Here is a 22,287-nt window from a genome sequence, read left to right on the forward strand (position 1 = left end):
ATCAAAACTTGAGGTTATTTGCGTAAGTTATTTTTGTTTGCTGCCGTTCATAAATTTTTCAAGCCACATTGTAACAGCAATTCAGAAAAAAGCCCAACCGTGTCAGGTTTTTACTTTACAGAAAACCGGATCCAACTCCACAGTGGTTGAACACTTTGAAGTGGGATGATTTTACTCCAACACTATACTCAATGGTAGGTACAAGAGCTTTTTAGTACAGTAAACTTATTAGGTACTTGTTACATGCACAGGTATGTGAGTTACATTTTAAAGCATCCTTCATTGTGAGAGCAACAAAAATAATTTTGAATGATTGTTCTTGGTAATAACATAAGAACCATTTACCAGCTTTGCTTACCTAGTTTCAAAGATTTACAGATTTTCTTCTACTGAACTGTGTTTAAACCAGTTTGCTCTGTGTTGTAACCAATTTGTTTAGGCTGGACTTGATTGTGTAAAAAAGCTCTATCTATACATATCTGGATCAGAAATTCAAATTTTTTTGATTTTTCACTCACAACTTGCACTCAACTACACGAAATAATTAAAAAAAACATATTTCTTACTGCATCTGCATACGTTTGTGTATAAAACGAAAACCGCTAACGCCGCCATTAAAAGTGACATTTTAGGCTTTCTAGTATAGAGGGCGGTGGGTTGTCCCTTCATGTTGTTGTTTTGTTGTTATCTTAAATTTTTAAATTTTCAATAAAAGAACCATCAAAAATATTATTACCTAATAGTCGAAAAAATGCTATATTATCCACGGTTTAGACAGCTTGTATTAACCTTATGACATGCGGTCAATAAAAGCTTCTGTCTAAACCTTGGTTAATAATATACTACTAGGTTTTACATTGTTGCGTCATCTCAAAATGTATTAGTGATTGCGCGGAGAGTTATTTTTTTAATTTTTAACCAGGTATGTAAAAACGTTATTTCTTATGTGTAAACCAGGTGGAAAGATGAAAATTACCTGCTTTTACTTTCCACTCGGGTGGAAAGTACTCACTTACGCTTAGCGTTTCCCGAACTCTCTAGCTAATTCATCTTCGATAATACCGGGGCAGTTTCATCAGCTGTGTTTTCGGGGCCTACATTTTACATGGATTTAAAATATGTCAACTTTATGACTGGATATAACCGTAAAACACAAAAGAGTACACTTGTATAGTCCTGCAGATATCTTTCCTTGGATAGTCATATTGAGCAGCAAGTAAAGACATTAAAACAAATTTATATAATTTTAGTAGCAAATATTCCCTACCTGGTTTCTAATTCTACTGGCCTAATGAATTGAAACCAATTATTATAATTTTTTTGCGGTAGTAAAACACTACTGGTATTTAATAGACATTAATGACGTCTAGGTTTAAAATAGATTTGAAACAACTCAAGTTGCAATATCACCATAATACAGTTCTCATCAGGGTTTGTTAAAAACATGTTGGTGTTCACAATCAAAGTAGCATGCTTAGCAGTGGTCTTAACGTTTCTTTATAATTTGTTTATTTTCGTTAAGTTCTTCCGAATATATTGCTTCTCTTGGAGCGTGAATAAGAAAGCACGATGGTTTGTTCTTCTACCCTTTGCTGGAAATGCCTACGTCGCTTTGTTTACTGGAATTAAAGGTTAGAATTATACACTAAAAAAATTTAATATTTGATAAAAGAGAATAGTATATTCAGAGTACGTTCTTCTGAAGGGTAAGTAATGCCGGTTTTCCCGACACGTCCAAGTCGATTTTAAGTACAACTTAAGCAAAGTTAAGTTTTGAATGTGACAGATTAGATGCAAAATAGCACAGTCTAGACGAATTATTATATCTATAATCAGGAGAAAAACAAAGTTTTTATAAACCAAATAATTTACAAAACAAAACAGTTTTTATAAATTGGCAAGTTAACCGTTGAAGTTGACTTCAAATCAAGCTGTAAACGTTTGGCATTCGATATGCCCGTTTAAACCAGATCGTATGATTTGTCATTTTAACGTATCAATTCGAATACTAAATCCAACTTATAAGGACAAAGCTGATTTTTCAAGATTGGGGCTAAAAAATGTACATACATGACAAACTGGGTATATAAGAATGAACGTTCTAATGCCATAAGATAAAAACATTACATACCAACAAAAGTGTAAAATTAATATTTGGGTATTAAATACAATTTTTTTGCTGGACCAGTTGTTATGCTCGGTTTATACCTCCAAATTAACAATTAAACTAAATTTTCATTAAAGTCAAAATAATTTTCTTAAGTTAAAGATGATACACGCTTGTATAGCGTAGGACAAGCTATACTTAAAATTGACACTAAACTAATTTTAACTTAAAAGTTGACCAATCTTCAACTGTGGATGGAATCGGGTTAATTCGTGAACCCTTCATTTTTCATTATGACACAATGTGAAACTTACTAATATGATTTTACTTTCAAATGTGACATCTAATGTCAGAACCGTGTTTGTTTATAGGTATTTTGAATTGAATTTTCAGAAAGGTCTGAGTGGTTTTTACTGTTTTAATTAAACTTTTGGGGTATTGAGATTGAGGGAAGCTTAGTTTAAGCGTGTTTAGACCCTGAGTTGAGAGTTTTGAGATTTGATGGGTTTTACTGGGCATTTGTGTATAAACTTTGAGTAATAATGGAGATATGTTTATGTGCGTAGATTTTCAGGTAGGGGCTTAACAACCCAATGTTTTTTTATTGGTTGAATAAAATAGAATACAGTTGTTTGGATCCAGTATTCGATGATTTTGGCATAACAGACAGCTACGTGGCAGGTTGTTTGTCCACAAGTAAACCGTTTAATGACCACAGGAAAGTAAAATAGGTTCACAAGTCACAAGAAATTTTGAAAACGTTGATATTTACGTCAATCTTTGACACTTCGAAACGTATAAGGATCGGGTTAGATAATCGATGATCGGAATAGCTCGGTAGCAAGAAAATCGGAAAACAGACGATAACATTGCGCACTATTGGCGTTTCAAGATAAGAGATACTCCCTCTGATGATCAGTTTTGAAAACAGTTTCGGGTATTCCACCTATCATATCTCTGTTTGTTTACATTGATTTTGGTTAGGAATTTAGCACTGGTTTCATAAATATGAAAGTGGCAGTGTCACATTATTTATAATGTTAGGTTAGGAACAACCGCAACTGGCGCTGCGATCTTAAATTGAAACGCCAATTGCTATAGTTATTTACCTAACAAGTGCGGGAAGTGACATTTTTCCGTACGCTGATTGCAGTTGAACCGATCGACGCGAAGCGGAGTTCGTTCCGCTATCGGGTGCGGAAAAGACACTTCCGGCACGTATTAAGTACAATATTTTTCCTACGATCCTGCAAAAAACTACAATACATTAGCATTTTACAATTACAGCATTATTACAACATTAGCATTTTACAATTAGTGTTTATGTCATGCTATTTGTAGATGAAGGGGTTACAATAGAAAACCAGTCAATTAAATTTCTTGCAGGTGGGTTGTCAGTTGAAATTTTAGACCTTGTCAAAATACTTTTCAAAACAGGCAAAACAGTTCATTTACATTGTATTGCATTAACAAGTAGTTATTAAATAGTCACTTAAACTGAACATGTAAAAAAATCTAAATATAACGTTTAATTTAACGAAAGACATTAAATTATCAATGCAATCAAAATCGTGCGGTAAAGTACTTTACCACACTAGAGAGGAAAAGTGGTACTTACGCCATGAAAAATCGTGCGGCACAGTACACTTTTCCGCACGATCGTAGGAAAACATATTTTAAGACGCGTAATTTAAATTTCCGTATCTATGCAATGTTATTCCATTCCAGTAAGTTAGGAAGGCAATAGAATCACCTGTGTTATGACGGACGTGCAACTAAAGTTATAATAATCAGGCTATACAGGGTGTTGCTATCTCAGAAACTATAGTTGATAGAGCTTTAGTTAAATGAAAGCAAAGTTGAGCATTGCTGAATAATTTGGTAAAAAAAAATTCAAAAAATTTTAATTACATCCGGAGATATCTGACCAAAAACCGAAAAAGTCAAATTTGCCACACTTGTCAAAACATTATATCTAGTGTACTTAGGAACTTGTTTTTTTTTTAAATATGCAATTGGAATTCATATGTTGCCATAATGAGTAGATAATTTAGTTTGATATGATTTAATAATTAGGTTTTGCTCTTTTTAACACTAAAAATAAAGTTTAAGCTGTTTCATCAAAACACAACCTAGAATTCAAACAGGTGAATAATGAAAAATCAATAATTAACCAAATACATATTTTTTTTTTTAAATGAATGAAAAGTCTCTTTTTCGAAAGAAACATAATAGTTATTTATACAGCAAGGGACTTGTGACGAGTGAATAAACCGGTTTAAGTCACGTGTTTTATACAATATTTTATTAAATTTCGACTTCTTATATTTTAAAAAACTAAAATTACAGTTCTATTAAATTTGCACTGCGCCCCGTAGATGTGACATTGATGTTTGTTTGTTTAAATCTGTAAATAGGTCAATGTCATTCAGAGTGATTTAATAGTATATTACATAACTAGTGCTGTAAAAAGCATTTTACGCACGATATGGAAAAAGTTACGCACAAAGCCGCGTAGCGGCGAGTGTGTAATTCCATGAGTGCGTTAAATGCCTTAGAGCAGGTGTGACGTACTATACTTTACCTACGATCTAATGGAAAGTCCTGTTTTCGCAATTCATATAATTCAAAGTTACTTTTAATTAAAAAAGTATATTTTCAACGTATTGACATCATATTTGTACTAATCGTACGTGCCACTAAAGAAAAAAATACTAACGTAATAAAAAAAATTCACAAATCATGTTACTTAAATAATTATTAGTGTTGATCTTAAAATAATTATTTATGGTTACATTACAGTTATTAAGAAGAAAGGGAAAACTTTCAGTAATATTACTTGATGTGTTTGCTATTGCAGAGAATATTCTAGACAAAGTGGTAGTTACTTAAAACTGTATGAACAATGCATTACGCGATGATCTCCATCGATGATCCATACTCTGATAAAGGAGGAAATGTACACAAAATCAATTTTTCCTATCATTAGAGCAATAGTTTGTGGCCGATCTTAAAACTGTGCGCTTTTTTACAACTGTGCGTAAAGAGGTTCATTACGTAACGGAAAACTATGCGTAATTAGCTATTTACACTGAGATCGTAGGTAAAATTTTTTTAAACATCTAGTGAATAAAAATTTTTTAAATCGTTGCTAAGCGTTGTATATTTGACTAATAACAGGTTGAAATTTAATAAACCTAATTATTAAATTATATCAAACTAAATTATCTACCTATTATGAAAACATATCAATTTCAATTGCTTAATTTACTTACAAAAATTAAAGTACCAATTACGTAATACACTAGGTATATTTTTTTGACAAGTGTGACACATTATTAGCTTTGGAATGTCTGTAGCTACTAAAACAAATTTTTTTACCAAATTATTTAGCAATAAAGTGCGCAACTTTGCCTCCATTTAACTAAAGCTCTATGAATTATAGTTTCTGAGATGGCAATGCTAATGCATCGAATTTGTAACACCCTGTATGTCATTTAAGTTGACATATCTTCCATAGTATAAACTGCATTAGTTTATAGTTAATTTTACTTGTAATTTTAATTAAATTAAATTTAATTATTTTTTTTTAATTTGGAGGTATGTTAAAAGTATATGGATCGGGCATTATGCCAGATTGGTAAAATGAGGACAACTCTTTGCTTTTCATCATCTTTTGCTTCAAAATCATCTGGTTTAACAGCATATCTTTAAAAACTGTAATAAAGTACTTTAATTTGTTTACGATTTTTTTCTAGTGGCAAAACAAACGCACTTTCATTACCTAATTACTCTAGTATTGAAAATTTACAACCATTATGGGGATCATTTACATATGTCTAATGTTAGCTAATGGGAAAAGTGGAGTGGTTCTAATAAAGGAAAAGTTGTTACCAAAATAATACCCTTAATTGCAAAAATGACAAAAATAAGTTAAGTGCTTTGCTTCGTTATACATTACTTCGAATTGGTCCGTTTGTCAAAAACATTCTTATGGCCGCCTTCAAGATGGCTTACAAAGTTATCATCCATATCTCGGAAACCAATGACGATAGATTTTTTCTAATTACGTCATCGTGTTCTACGTAAAAAAGTGCCTTACTAATGTCTTAGTTTCAAAACTCTCTTTGGCTTTGATAAAGAGTGTTTAAAATGCAGCCTCTGACGTTTTCCCAATTTTCCGGAAAACGGAGAAAGGTAATTTAATTTGGAAACCGGAAATAAGTTTCACATAAAATTCTCTAAAACTTTCCCCATTTAACCGACTTTAACCGAGCTCTTACGGTTAGAGAGAAATCAATACATGTAGAACCAATTTGGGACACACTGTGTGACAGCTGATTAACTTCGTCTTTTAGGTTGAGGTGTTGAATGGATTTGATTCATTGAAAAGTGTAAGTTTGTATCATTTGCTTTCACTTATAATAAAGTAGATGTTTTTATTCTTTAATTGAACACTAACTGAAATATGAACGGCTTTTTCAATGCCTTAAAACATAAACCAAAATGCAATGTTTTGATGCCAATTGTCAGTGAGGATGACGATCAAAAGAACTATTTTGTTTGCGTTCAAGATTAGCTGTAATTGGTCATATCGCACGCTGAAGATTGTCTGTGAATGGTTTATTTGATATCGCACGCTGAAAATTGCCTGTGATTGGTTTATATCATATCGCACCATTGCCGAAAGTCTAGGATTCCATATTCTTTTAGCCGGTGGTAATTGCCTACTTATCCGTTATCTTAACTGTTAAGGAATGAACCAATCTCCGTAGGAGTAGAAAAACGATTTAAAGTGATGATAATAGTGGACAACAAAGCCCTGCACATCTTTGAAGATAAGTTGCTTTTCTATACAGGAACCATGCTTTTCCATAGTTCTACAGGGTAAGGTAAGTAGGTACTGATATTTAATTAGCTCTATTAGTTAATTTGAACATCAATCATCTACAAGGATACTTGTAAAATTTCTACTAACCAAAAATAGTCTATTTGTAAGTAATGTGTAACTCGAGTTTACATTTGATTTTCAAGGTATGTCCTGTGAAATGGTTGTTTTAGAATAGAAGCAAATTGTTTCTCTTTAGAGACTTTCAGTTCACTTCGGTCGAGCATAAAGAGCGGACGTGTTTTCGAGTATAATCTATAATAGTGTTCGAAGCGATAAACTAAATAATAACAAAGACTTATCTGGGCAAGGTCGTGCGGAAAAAATATAAATAAACAATACAGGTGTAATAAAACATATGTGAAAATAGATCAACTTTAATAAAGAGATTGGCCAAAAATGGCTAATCTCCAAAATCATACATCTGGGCCAACAACACTGCAACAGATTGAATATCAACAAGGAGCGCTTCCATTAACGCAGCCAGTGGTAACCCCTCATTCAATAGGCCAACATCAACCAATATTATCTCAACCTGTTCAACCTTCAACTTCATCTCTTATACAACAGATTCAATCAGACTGGACTACTGTACATAACAAGAAACGCTTAAGAAGTCCCGAAGTAGCGCTATCTAGAAAACAAACAAGACTAAGCGACTATTGGCTTCAAAAACCAATAGAAACCAACAATAAATTTAGCAATTTATCAGAAGATGGTGATGAAGAAAACAAAGATACAACTGAATTAAACAACGCCCCAAAACCACCACCTGTAACTGTTTATAATGTAGGTGTAATTCAACACATTCACGAACTTCTTAAAAAAATAACCAACAGCAAATACACCGTTAAGACGACTGGGTATGAAACAATAAAAATTCAAGTCTTTGATATCGAACAATTTAAAAATTTAATCAAAGAACTGGACTCTAAAAAAACACAATATCACACATTTAGGCCAAAAAGTGAAAAAACATTTCGGTTTGTTTTAAGAGGACTGCATCATGCCACAGACACCGAAGACATAAAAGCAAGTTTTGCCGATCAAGGACATGAAGTAGTAAATGTACACAATATTAGACACCGCACCACAAAAGATCCGCTACCAATGTTTTATGTTGACATAAAACCAAAAGAAAATAATAAAGAAGTGTATAACATTGACAAACTGGGCAACAACATTATCAAATGCGAACCTCCACACACAAAAAGAATAGTTCCTCAATGTATAAGATGCCAATCTTATGGTCATACTAAAACGTATTGCAGGAAACTCGCTCAATGTGTCAAATGTGCAGGCCAACACGAAACCAAAAATTGTACTCGCAAAACGCGCGACGACAAAGTGAAATGCGCTAACTGTGGTGGCGATCATCCCGCCAACTATAGAGGATGCCTAGTACACAAACAGCTACAACAAAAACTATATCCGACTTTAAGAAAAAACAGAAATCTAGGACACCACACTCAAATAGAATCAAGTCTGCAAAACCAACCTGAAAAATCCTATGCCCAAGTAGTCAACGGTGATCAAAGACAAACTGAACAAGAAGTGCCAACAAATCATTTACCTGTAAATAGTATCACTAAACTCGAAGAAATGATGAGTAAATTAATGGAACAAATGAGCACCATGCTTAACTTACTTACTGTCGTTGTAAGTAAACTAGCTTAATGGATATATTAAAGTTTAAAATTGCTATCTGGAATGCCAATGGCCTTCAGCAACACGCCCAAGAAATAAAAACATTTTTAAATAGTGAAAACATAGACATTATGATGATATCTGAAACACACTTTACAGACAAACACTACTTGCACATCCCCAAATACAACCTATATCACACGAAACACCCAAGCAATAATGCACATGGAGGCACTGCAATCATTATACGAAATAATATTCAACACTATGAGAGTGAAAAATTTTCCAAGGACTATCTGCAAGCCACTACTGTGGCTATTGACGGAAAACATGGGCCAATTTCTATGTCTGCTGTATACTGTCCACCTAAACACCTTAACAAAAAAGAAGATTTCGAAGCCTTTTTCCAAACGTTAGGAAATAAATTTTTTGCAGGAGGGGACTACAATGCAAAACACCCAGAATGGGGCTCAAGACTGACAACTTCAAAAGGAAGAGAACTTTTTAAAGCCATAAAAACTAATAACCTACAAAGTTTGTCTACTGGTGAACCAACATACTGGCCATCTGACACCCATAAAATACCAGATGTTATAGACTTCTGTGTCACAAAAGGAGTCGACGCCAAAAAATGTAATGTAGAAAGTTGTTTTGACCTATCTTCTGATCACTCCATAATTATCTTAACAGTTCACACAGAAATATTAAACAAAGAAAGGCAACCGTTTTTGCATAGCTCTCAAACAAATTGGGACGCGTTTAGAAGTAATCTGAATCGCCTCATTTCTTTGGACGTGCCACTAAAAAGTAAAATAGACATAGAAGACGCTGTATTAAATTTAACACAAAATATACAAACAGCCTCATGGTCTGCAACTCCCCCAGTTACAACACGTTTAATTAATGGTAAAATCCCAACAATAATTAGAGACAAGCTTGCAGAAAAAAGAAAACTAAGGAAGCAATGGCAATATAACAGAACAGAAATCAATAAAAGAAAATTAAATAGAGCTACCAAGGAACTCAAACATCTTATTCAGGAAAACCGGAACCAGGAATTCCAAAAGTATTTAGAAAATCTGACACCAACAGAAGCTACAGAATATTCACTCTGGAAAGCAACTAAAAGGTTAAAAAGACCACAACAACACAATACTCCTTTAAAAAACGACAACAATACATGGGCGCGAAGTGATAAAGATAAAGCCGAGACTTATGCAAAACATTTAAAATATGTTTTTACACCACATCCTTCTCAACTATCTCCTACCGAAGAGAAAGATATAACTGACCTTCTAAATGGTCCCTGTGCAGCCGAACATGTGCGTCATCGGAAGTTCAAGATCGCTGACATAAAGCAAACAATTATGAACGAAATTAATACACAGAAAGCACCTGGTTTTGACCTAATATCTGGAAAAGTTTTACAAGAGTTGCCCGAAAATTGTTTTAAACTAATAACTTATATATTTAATGCCATATTGCGACTCAATCACGTTCCTTCCGCCTGGAAAGTTGCCCAAATCATCATGATTCCTAAACCAGGGAAAAAGCCTGAGGAAGTTTCGTCATACAGGCCCATAAGTTTACTACGCTGTTGACTGTTACTATGCTTTCTAAAGTCTTCGAAAAATTATTTGCCAAAAGACTAAACACTGTAATAGAAGAAAGAAAAATTATTCCAAATCACCAGTTCGGATTTCGTAACAAGCATGGAACAATAGAACAAGTACATCGTGTGGTATGTCATATCAACAGAGATCTAAACGCGAAACGGTACTGTTCCGCTGCGTTTCTTGATATATCACAGGCTTTTGACAAAGTGTGGCATACTGGGCTGCAGATAAAATTAAAGAAACTATTTCCTCATTGTTACTATCTGCTCTTAGAATCTTATTTATCGGAGAGGCACTTTCAAGTCAAGCATGGCAACGAATACACCAAGTTATATCCCATACATTCTGGTGTTCCCCAAGGTAGCGTGCTCGGCCCGATACTATATTTATTATACACTGCGGACCTACCCACAACAAGGACGACTTCGGTGGCGACATACGCTGACGACACTGTTGTCTTGGCCTCCCATACGGATCCTGTATCTGCTTCAAGAAACCTCCAACTGAACCTTAACAAGTTGCAAATCTGGCTAAAAAAATGGCGCATAAAAGCCAACGAAACGAAGTCCGTTCATGTCACATACACTCTACGGAAAGAAACCTGTCCGCCAGTAAAAATCAATAACTGTCAGCTCCCACAAGCAGAAGAAGCTAAGTATCTTGGCATGCATTTAGACAGGCGTCTTACATGGAAAAAACATATATTCACATATATTCACAAAACGCAAACAACTAGGACTGAAACTGAGTCAGATGTACTGGTTGATAGGCCGCAAATCGAAACTCTCTTTGGACAACAAACTGTTGCTCTACCAATCCATTCTTAAGCCCATCTGGACTTATGGTATTCAGTTATGGGGTACCGCTAGTGACTCTAACATCGCTATACTTCAGAGGTTCCAGAACAAAGTATTGCGTATGATTGTTGATGCGCCTTTCTACATTTCCAACGAAATAATATTACACGACATTCCATTGGAGTCCGTATTGGCAACTGTCCAACGATACAGTGTGAGATACAGCGAGAGACTGTCAGTGCATCCCAACGCATTAGCTAGACAAATAAAATCGGACGAGGCTGGGGAACAGCGCAGACTGAAGCGTCTGTTGCCATCTGATCTGTCCAAACGGGTGGTCTAATCAACAATAAGTGTAATACTAAGACTATAGTGTACTCAAATAGTTTAATTAGTTAATTAGTTTTAAACATAGTTAGGTTGTAGCAATTGAATCTATTTATAAAGAGATCACTCACTGGAGTGAAACTCTACATGTCATTCATTAACTTTGTCAAATGTAAAGCTCATTGCCTTATTGGCAGATTGCTGATGTATCTAGGAGTAATAAAAAAAAAAAAAAAAAAAACCTATCTTTGCTAATTTGGAACTTCACTATTATCCAAGCAAACATTACGTTAATAAGACAAAGTAGTTTTTAGCATAGCTTGTATGGTAAAAGGTTCACCCAATCGGACTCAATCTGTGGAACAATCACTGTTTATCACTTACTTTGTTTATTTCGCTCCTCTAAACCAGATTAAGAATAGATTGGATTTAACCTTAATCCATAACAGGTGACAGTTTATTTCCTATGATTTTGGAGCATTAGGATTGTATATAAATCCTATTTTAATCCAAACAACATAACCAAAAATTATTCAAAGGTTTTTTTAAATAAAAGAAAAGAATTATTTTTGAGGTTGGAATTTCGAAATTAATTCATTTTTATTTTCTTATTCATCTTTAGAGTAAGCATGCACAACCCCAATAATATATCTAAAAAAAAAAACGGTCACTATAGTGTGTTTTGTGACTATAATAAACAATAAAAACAAATGACATTGACATGATTTACGTCAAAACTATCAATGTCATGTCATTTTAATAGCCGAAGTTAGAACCAACTAAAATTAATCCAAATTTTGGACGTTTATTTCACAGGTTGGATATCGAAATCATAATCCAATCCTCCTAATTTGACGGAATGACTTAACAGCTATAATCCGGATTAGACGTTAATCGTATGTAAATCCGGATTGGGCAGGCGAAATAAAGGTGGTAATTGTTTAGTGTACAAAGTTTTAAGTTTTATTTGGAACAATTGAGTGTGTGGAAAAAATAACACAATTATAAAATAAACAAATTTGGTTCATTACCAATTAACCTACGTCACTAAAGGCCCTGATGCACATTTTTGTTAATAAACCTAGAACAGGACAGCTCATGTAGATATCTCAATTGAAAAGTTGGTTTTCCTATTATACCTACTCAAATACAAAAACTTTTGCCACCTTACTGATAATTTGACTGTGTAAGTCCATATTCTGTTCCTAGAAGGGGGTCCTCAGAGGTTTTGTAGCCAGTTTGATCAGCAACTAAGATCTGCAGGCCTTTGTTGTCCACTATCATCATTTAAATCGTTTGTAGCCTTATGAAGAGGCTTGAGATAGGAGGTGATTCTGTCGTCTTTATTAAATATTTGCAAGGAAAACCAGTGTTTTCTTAAAGAACTTAGCTACAATGTAAATATGTGACATTGAATGAGGTTATAAATGCAACGTACTAAGTTTTTGGGCTGTGGCTACTGATAAAGTGTCTTTGTCACATTTTCGTTTTATTTTCTTTGCATTATAAGGGCAGTAACTCAATGTTTTGATTAGAGAATGACGGACAGCAAATTGTTATGATTTTCAAATGGTGGTAGCACTGCGGGTATGCATTTTCCTTAACGCCGCTTGGCGCAAGATTTTAAATTTCCGAATTTTAGAGCCGTTTAGGTCTTAATTATCAAACCTACGGTGTTGAAAAATTTACAAGTTGGTACCAGAAATTGTGCTCTACAAATTTTATCTAAAGCGTTTTTTTCTCTTAAAAAATAAACAGAAAAGCTAAAGAGGCCAACAGTTTCCTTTACACAGAATGTCAGATTGATGCGGGCAAGGAGTTTCCAAATAATGTGAAAAAACGTCTTTACGGAATTATATCATTAGGTATTTGAAAATTTGTTTTATTCAAAAGTGCGATGTTTTCAAAATACAAATGGTTTTTAAGTTTATATCAAAAAAAATTATTACTTAGTATGTAGGTATAAGCAATCTTTATTTCCGAGGAAAACGGCTGTCAACCTACAATGACCATTGCTACAGAAATAAACGTATTTACATGTTAAAAAAAATGTACAAAAAAAAGGATAAATTTAATATAATATTTTATGCTCCGCACCAGGCAAGGATAACATTAAAAGCAAATTGCTAAAAAACTTGACCCCCGAAACTCACAAACTTATACTAGACTCACTTAACAACTGCATTCGACACAACATAATACCGGATGCATGGAAAACGGGCATAATAATACCCATTCCAAAAAATGGACTCGACAACACACAAACTCAAAATTACAGACCTATTACACTACTTCCAGTACTAAGCAAATTACTCGAACTCATCATAAAAAACAGACTTCAAGAACAGATTGGACAGCACATTCCATCATACCAGTTTGGCTTTAAACCAAAACACTCGACTATACATCCACTTTTTATCTTAACTAACAACATACAAACAACGCACCTCAACGGCAACAAAACAGCTTGTTTGTTCATGGACATTAACAAAGCTTTTGACAGTGTCTGGCACAAAGGACTACTTTACAAACTACATAAACTTGATACACCAAAGTACTTACTTTACACAATCAGAAATTTACTAGAAAATAGACAACTGCACGTTCGAATAGACAACACACTTTCCTTTCCTTTCAGTCCTGAACAAGGACTACCCCAAGGATCACCCCTCTCACCTTTACTTTACAACCTATACTGCCATGACATATACAATCACAACAAGCAGGACAAAAATCAATTTGACAAAACCGCATACATATTACAATACGCAGACGACACTGCACTTATAGTACACGACAAAACTACTTCAAAAGCAGCGTCAAAACTACAATCACTTACTGACGATACTATGACATGGTTCTACAGATGGAGACTGACCCCCAACGCAACTAAAAACCAACTTTTACTACCAAACCATAGGATCAAAGACGACTCCCCAAACATAACCGCGGACGGCCACATAACTGAACCCAAACATGACGTAAAATACTTAGGCGTAATACTGGACCAAAAACTAAAATTTACAAAACACTTAAAAAATGCAAGAACTGAAACTATTAAACGGACAAAACACTTTAGATCACTGACATACAAAAACAAAGGTATTAGCACGAAAACCGCCACACAAATATACAAATCCATCTGTAGACCAGTTTTAGACTACGGACACTTACTTAGAGCAAACGCTACTGACAAAACTAAAAGATATACTCAGACTACGGAACAGATTGCTCTAAGACTAATAACCAAAATAAGACACCCAGAAAACCCACTACACAACCCATCCAACCAACTTCTCTACGAACGTACAAACATGACCAAAATAACAGACAGACTTATACAACTACAGAACAAATGGAAGAATAATCCAAACAACTGGACAATAATAAACCCACTGTGCATAACAAGACAAACCAGACAATCCCGTTACCTCTTTCCCACTGCCACCCTACTAGAACACTTTAACTAAGATTTTTTTTTTTTTTTTTTTGTAAATAAATTGTAAATAATTAGAAATAAGTTAACATGTATACTAAAACCATAAAAAATCCCACTGTAAACATAGGCAGAAAGACCAAGTGGTCGATAGCCTTTTTTCTATTGAAAATAAAGATTGTTTATATATACACTGTGTGTAAAAAGTCCGGCAACCCTGAATTATTTCGCAAAATATACAACTTATTGAAAAATATCCTATATAAATATTGACGCACTTTAAACGTTTTACCGTTAGGTGACATTCAGGAATATACAGGGTGAGCCACAATATGGCAATGAATTGAGGTTATGTTTTTTCTTATGGAATGACCATGTTTTAATGACGTTTTCTGATTCGCTCTCTCATTCTGATCACATTTCATGTAACATGTTGTATGGTTATCTTGAACAGTTTGGCAGCTATTTAATTATTAAAGAGAAATTTGCTTTCATGGTATCCCATGTTTATCGATAGTAATTCTCACCTTTACCTGATTGTTACATTTGATAGTAGATTGCGGGTACCTATTTTTGACATTAGCTGGTAGTGTCAATAATTAATAAATAATAAATAATAATAATAATAATATTAATAATTAATTTTATATTTTATGCTTGAAAGTGTTCTATCAAGGATTGAGCAGGAAAATGAAATCGAGATTGTCTTGTTTGTCGCGTTATACAGAGTGGGTTTAATATTGTTACGATTTTCCCGTGGGTTCACACAAAGTCAATTTCACTGAACAATTAATAAATTTATTTACACTTCAAAACACTCCGTACAATAATTAACACAGCTACTAAAAACACTACTACAATTCCACAATTACTCCGCTATTTAAACTTAACCGCGTTCCTAAATTCACTACTACACAACACTCTCTCTGTCGTCGACGCCGCTTCTTTTATATTCGCAAACCACGTTCTAGAATGACCGCGAAACGCTTCGCGGGTTGCCTTGACCATTCAAGAATCTTCCAGGTAGCGTTTCCTAACTGTGGCCTACTTTAATACGCGCCCGGCCAGATATTGCGGCGCATCGGTTTCATCCCGAAGCGAGCATAGTAGGCCCAAACCGTAACAATATTGTCCAGTTATATCTGTTGCCTTTATATTTTGCTTGAATTTGAAGTAGTCTTTCGCTAATTCGTGTCATTTTCGTGCGATCATAGAGAAGTTCGTTAGAAGGGTTGTGTAATGGGTTTTCAGGGTGTCTAATTTTTGTGATTAGTCTTAATGCAATTTGTTCCGTTGTTTGTATGTGTTGTTTAATTTTCGGAGTTGAGTTTGCCATTAGTATGTTTCCATAGTCTAGAAGTGGTCTGCAGATGAATTTGTAAATGCAGATGGATTGTTTGCAGTTTTCATACTGATACCTTTATTTTTGTAAGTCAGTGATCTAAAATGTTTTGTTCTTTTAATGAGTTCAGTTCTTGTATTTTTTACATGTTTAGTGAATTTTAGTTTGTTGTCTATAGTCATTCCTAAATAATTAATGTCATTTTTAGGGATAGTTCTTTGACCATCTGCTGAAATTGTTGGTGAGTCCGGTGTAATTTTATGGTTGGAAAGTAGGAGTTAATTTTTAGTAGCGTTAGGTTTTAGTCTCCATTAGGAAAACCACGCCATTGTGCGATCCGTCATTGTCTGAAGTCTTTCTACTGCTTTTTTAGTAGATTTATCATGTGTAACGAGTGCCGTGTCGTCCGCGTACTGTAAACTAAACTGCTCGTCAAAAAGAATGGGACAGCAAAATTTTTGCTCTTTTTTGAGCTGCTGCTTCTTCAAATTAATTTACTTGATTCTAATAATTTTTTTGAGGATTAAAAGGTATTTTCTTCCTCTTTCTTTTGACCTAAATGATCTTTTTGAAAGGTGCCACGGATACAGGGTGTGAATGAGGTGTAGTCAAAAAATGAAAAATTCGGTCTAACGCCATTTCTCGCAAAAAAATTTTTTACGTTTTACAATAGCCTTAATCGAGTCTTGCGGTCAATATCTCTAAACGTTTTTGCCAGTTTGGCGATTAAAGGCCGTTTACAAAATTTATTGCAACATTTTTAAAATGTGGTTACTTTTGATTCTCTTGTTTAAAATTAAACAATTTCTTTAGATCTTTTGTGGAAGAAGAGCGGGATTAGCAAGTTTACACTTAAAACTACCCAATTTAAGTAAAAAACATACACTGCGAGATACAAAGTGACCCAAAAAAAAATTGAAAAGAAAATCATATGTTTTATCATAAATCTTAGCATGTTCAGTCATTTTAATGGAAAATAATGATATTGGATAGAGAAACACACTATTTGTTTAGTAATCCAATTCATATCTCTAGACGTTTTCGCCAGTTTGGCGATTAAGGGGCGTTTACGATATTTATTGATTTTTTTTTAAAATGTGGTTATTTTTAATTCCCTTGTTTTAAACTTAACAATTTATTTCTTTAGATCTTTTTCGGATGAAATACGAGATTAGAAAAATTACACTTAAAACTACCCAATTTAAGTAAAAACTTATAAACTGCATTCATTCATACAGAGTGAACCAAAAAAAATCAAAATAAAATCTTATGTGCATGCATTTGTAGACGTGTGTTGAGTACCATAGCAACACGCTATTGTCAATAGTGACAATTTATTTCGACGCCTTGAATTTTTGGCATCGAATGACATTATTGATGTCATGATGGGGAATTGATGAATGGAGTAAGTGTATGTTCACAGATGAATGTCGGTTCAATTTGTATGAATCTGACGGTCAACTATTGGTGTGGAGAGAAAGAAATGAACAATATATGGAAGAATGCAGGACCTTGTTTTAAATTCAATAATTTCGAATTTAAAACAAGGGAATTAAAAAGAACCATTTTTTTAATATCGTAAAAGCCCCTTAATCGCCAAACTGGCGAAAACGTCTAGAGATATGAATTGGATTACTAATGTGTAAACGTGGCACCTTTCAAAAAGATCATTTAGGTCAAAAGAAAGAGGAAGAAAATACCTTTTAATCCTCAAAAAAATTATTAGAATCAAGTAAATCAATTTGAAGAAGCAGCCGCTCAAAAAAGAGCAAAAATTTTGCTGTCCCATTCTTTTTGACGAGCAGTTTATAAGCTGTATCGTTTATGTATTCTGAAATCGGTGGTAATTGTCTGTTGTCAAGTAAGTTTATAATAATGTGAAGTAGATATTTTGGTGTCTTAAGCTCATGTAGTTTGTACAATAGTCATTTATGCCAGACACTGTCAAACGCTTTGTTGATATCCATAAATAAGCATCCTGATTTTTTGTGATTTAAGTGTGTAGTTTGTTAAGTTATTAGTATAAAGTTATTTTAAGAAACGACTGTTTGTCTTTTGTGGTTAAGGTAACGAATGAAGTATTGATAGGCATGAATCTTGTGAAGCCGAAGAAATTGTAGTTGGATTTGGAAAACAGTATCAAGTAAGTAGATGAATAGAAGCACTTTTCAAAACAATACATACACAAGTAGCTTGTATGTTTTGAACGTGAGAAATCTGACAAATAAGTTAACGTCATATTTTTCTTGGTCACCTTAAGGAGAGTTTACACATGCATATATTTACTTGCGCCAATAAAAACTGGTCTGTCAGTAAATTCAATCTTGCACGTGTAAACAGCAACTTGCATGCAAGTTGAATCTTTGCAAGTCGATGTTTACACGTGCAAAATTGAATTTACTTGCACACCAGTTTTTATTGGCGCAAGTAAATCTATACATGTGTAAACTCTCCTTTACTTAAAGATTTTTTTGTAAAAAGTGTAAAATAAGCGATTTTCCAAATGTTTTAGACGCCTTTTATTGGTTCACATGATAAACCGCTACATAAAACTAGTAGATAGCTGAGTAACCTTGGAGACATTCGTAATTTTTACGTTGTATAAGCTGAAAATTCTTTAATCTATAAACATTGCAAATAATACTTTTTTGTGTTAAATCGCTAATAATCGAGTTACATTCAAAGCTTTATCGTATCATTGGCAACGGCGATGCGAAAACCAAATCAACAAAATTGTATGTCATTTAATTTTTGTTATCCGCATTAAAATCATGCAAAATAACCAAGTACAAGTTCGAAGTGCAGAAGAAATGGTGTTGCTAGCAGATTTTGAAAAACTTGCTGCAGAATATTCTGCTTCGTCCTTATGGCCAAAATATTCCATGTTACGAGCGACCTTAGAATTGAAGGAAAGATTGGAAATCGACAAATACGGCGCTTTAATACGTTTTATCAAGACGAAAAAATCAAAAGTATTTACAAGAGAACAAATCAACTAATTTGGACGCTCTGCTCCAGACAAGGAGTTTTTGATGTTAAGATGTTGACGTTTTAGAGGACAAGCTGATTGTTACTATTCCCGACTCCAAAACCCACAAGAAACGGACGTTCGCGATAGTATCTGAGGGCAAAGTCAATCCTGTGCTTTGATTTAAAAAGTATGCAATGTTAAGGCCAGCCCATGTTACTCACCGAAGGTTGTTTCTATCATATAGAAAAGGAAAATGTACAGTACAGCCCTGCGGAATTCATTTCTTCGCTAAACTACCTCAAAAAATAGCTGAGTATCTTTCACTTGAAAATCCTAATATGTATGTCACTGCGTTAGAAGATCTTCGGCAAATTTTCTTGTTAATGCTGGAGCAGATATATTGGATTTACAAGAACTTGGTGGATGGGAATCAACAAAGGTCGCTAGAGGGTATCTAGAAGAAAGTGTGTCCAAGAATGTTTCCATTGCTCGCAAAATTCAAATCGGCGATGTCTCCGGCAGTAAATTAAGCCCTAGGGAAACCGGATGAAATGGAGAGGAATGCATACTCGGCCATTAATCAGCCTTCAGAAGACATAAATATGATCGTGGACTCCAAAGGCAGTGGAGTATCCGTTAAGTTTGAAAACTGTCAAAACATTGTTTTGAATATTCATGAAACGTCGTTGTAATATTATTCTGTTATCGAACCTGTTGTCCTTCGTAACTAACGTATTATTAGTAACTAAGGTTTTATGAAGGAATTAGTACATTAATGATGTTGATAATTATTAATAAAGATTTCATATAAAATCGTTTTAATCTTCAATGATACGATAAAGTAGTTTTTAATAATTTTATATACTTACCCAATACCCATTGACCAAATATTTTGGACCATAACTATTTTTTTTGTGTTTCAGTAAACATGTTAAGTTCATTATTGTTCGCCGAGAGATATTTTGGGTTGCCTGTTTGCTACTGGTTTGGCCACCTATGTCATTATATGAGTAAAAGTGCTGAAGATGCCAAAGTATTATTGAATAACCCCAAATGTCTAGATAAAGCACAGCTTTACGGGGATGTGCAATATGTATTCAAAAATTCCATTCTTCTTATACCTGGTAAGTTTGCCTACAAAGAAAACGTAATTTTGATTATATTTTCAATGTGTAGGAGAGCAATGGAAAGGTCGTCGGCGTTATCTGCGTAGTGCTTTCAATACTGGGATCATTAACCAATTTATTCCCACTTTGTATCAACAAAGTTGTCTATTGCTTGATCGAATAAAAATGAAACGAGCAGAAGATGATCATTTTAAGTTCTTTAATACCCATGCCTTTATGGGCTTTTTCTGTAAGTTTCTAGTTTACACCCATATTCATATTGACTATAAAAATGTTTTCAAAAAATTAACATATTAGTGACGTCGTTAGGCTGGATGGAAGAAGACGTACAAACATCAGAAGTTGTAAAGTTTGCTGATATGGTGGACAAGTAAGAAAGTAAATCATTCTTTTATTTTAAACTAAAACTTACAAAAATAACATTAGGTTTCAAGATGAATTTATAAAGTTGTTGGTCAACCCAATTATACCTGTTTCTGTTTGGATTAAGACGCCACCAGGAGCAAATTTGCAAAAGTATAGCAAAGAATTAAAAAGAATTCTGACCGATATTTTAATTAGGAAGAAAGAACAAATGAGTAATGCTACTGGTAAGACAAAAACATATGGACAGATTCATAGATTTCCCTAATTGAAAGATAGTATAAGATTAAGTTAACGGTTTTCAGCATTTGTTGATAAGAAGACCGATCTTCCTTTAGTTGAACTTCTACTAAATGAGAGTTACGGTGCTAACGAAGAATCTGATGTGTTTGAAGAATTTACATTATTTGCTGCTGCAGTAAGTTTACTAAAAATATCTTTAGTATTATACTGCTTTCATAAGTTGAACTTCGTATATTTTAACGTTTTAGGCTACAGACACTACAGGACACTCGTTAGCATTTATTTTCACTTTGCTTGGTATGCATCCCGATGTTCAAGTCAGTTTGTTTGATTTACATATTAGTTTTTTTTGAATCAATTTGAAATTACAGCAACAAGTTTTTGATGAGGTAGTGTCCACGATAGCAGGCAAAGAAATCGACACTTTAGATTTAGAAAAGCTGATTTACACTGAGGCAGTTATTTCAGAGGTGATGAGAATTCTACCATCCGTTCCCCTGATTGGCCGATACTGCAGTGAGGATATTGAGTTTGGTAATTAATTTTCATTGTTTCTTGTTTCGAAAATATTACAATGCGTTTAACTTTGCAGAAGATAAAGTTATACCTAAAGGCACTAACGTTGGTATAAGCATCTTCCACATTCATCGCAACCCAGACTACTGGGAAGATCCTTTAAAATTTGACCCTACTCGATTTTTACCAGAAAATCAGTCAAAAATTATTCCAGGATCGTATTTACCATTTTCCAGTGGGCCTCGAAATTGTATAGGTGAGCCATTAGGTCACTAGTGAATACATTGAGTTTACAGATAAACATTATAGGTCAAAGAATGGCTATGGTTTTATTGAAAATGACTGTAGCCAATGTAGTGAGAAATTTTCAAATTTATTCCAGTCATAAGTCTGTGAAGGAGTTCAAGCTTATCTCGTGCATTTCAATGAAAACTAGGAATCACATGGACCTGCACTTTGAGCCCAGAGTGTCTCCTTAAAAGAGGAAGTTGTTAAAGTGCTATTATATTGTAATAGATACTGTTATTGTATATTGCTGTTTTGCTTCGAAAATATATTGGTGCAAAAGATATATTATATCTCAGAATGAGTTACACCTTTACTGTTACTGTTAGGGTACTGTTACTCAATAAAGACAAAGAAATTCTCATTTTACCTGCTGATAAGGAAACGCAACAGTGATCATATCAACTACTGACTACGTACGGAAGATCGAAGCCCTTCTATATCCCATAACCTACAACAAGTTGCCACGTCACCCAACAGCTCGATTACTTAGGACCACAAACCAACTTATTAAAGATTCCACAACTGTCGCTGCTGAAGATATCTCGAAATTCAAGAAGTCAGAGGTCCTTCCACCCAGACTTTATGGTTTACCTAAAATACACAAGCCGCTCGTCGTGTC

At 34.1% G+C, this 22,287-nt stretch overlaps 1 protein-coding gene across 2 annotated transcripts; it reads left to right on the plus strand.

Annotated features, from left to right (window-relative positions):
- Positions 1-1,427: 1,427 nt before the first annotated feature.
- LOC145729397 (cytochrome P450 4C1-like) lies at positions 1,428-21,945 on the plus strand. Of its 2 annotated transcripts, none has more exons than XM_081980134.1 (10): positions 1,428-1,631; positions 20,055-20,255; positions 20,308-20,487; positions 20,556-20,628; positions 20,685-20,848; positions 20,927-21,039; positions 21,113-21,181; positions 21,236-21,398; positions 21,457-21,636; positions 21,690-21,945. In XM_081980134.1, the coding sequence occupies exons 1-10, from the start codon at positions 1,445-1,447 to the stop codon at positions 21,857-21,859; spliced, it is 1,500 nt and encodes a 499-aa protein (XP_081836260.1). In that variant the 5' UTR covers positions 1,428-1,444; the 3' UTR covers positions 21,860-21,945. The 2 variants fall into 2 exon arrangements, with proteins under 2 accessions (XP_081836260.1, XP_081836261.1); XM_081980135.1 differs by lacking the exon at positions 1,428-1,631 and adding an exon at positions 16,273-16,401.
- Positions 21,946-22,287: the final 342 nt, after the last annotated feature.

The sequence above is a fragment of the Ips typographus genome, linkage group LG5 (genome assembly GCF_016097725.1).
Source record: "Ips typographus isolate SLU linkage group LG5, UJ_Ityp_2.0, whole genome shotgun sequence".
Taxonomy (NCBI): domain Eukaryota; kingdom Metazoa; phylum Arthropoda; class Insecta; order Coleoptera; family Curculionidae; genus Ips; species Ips typographus.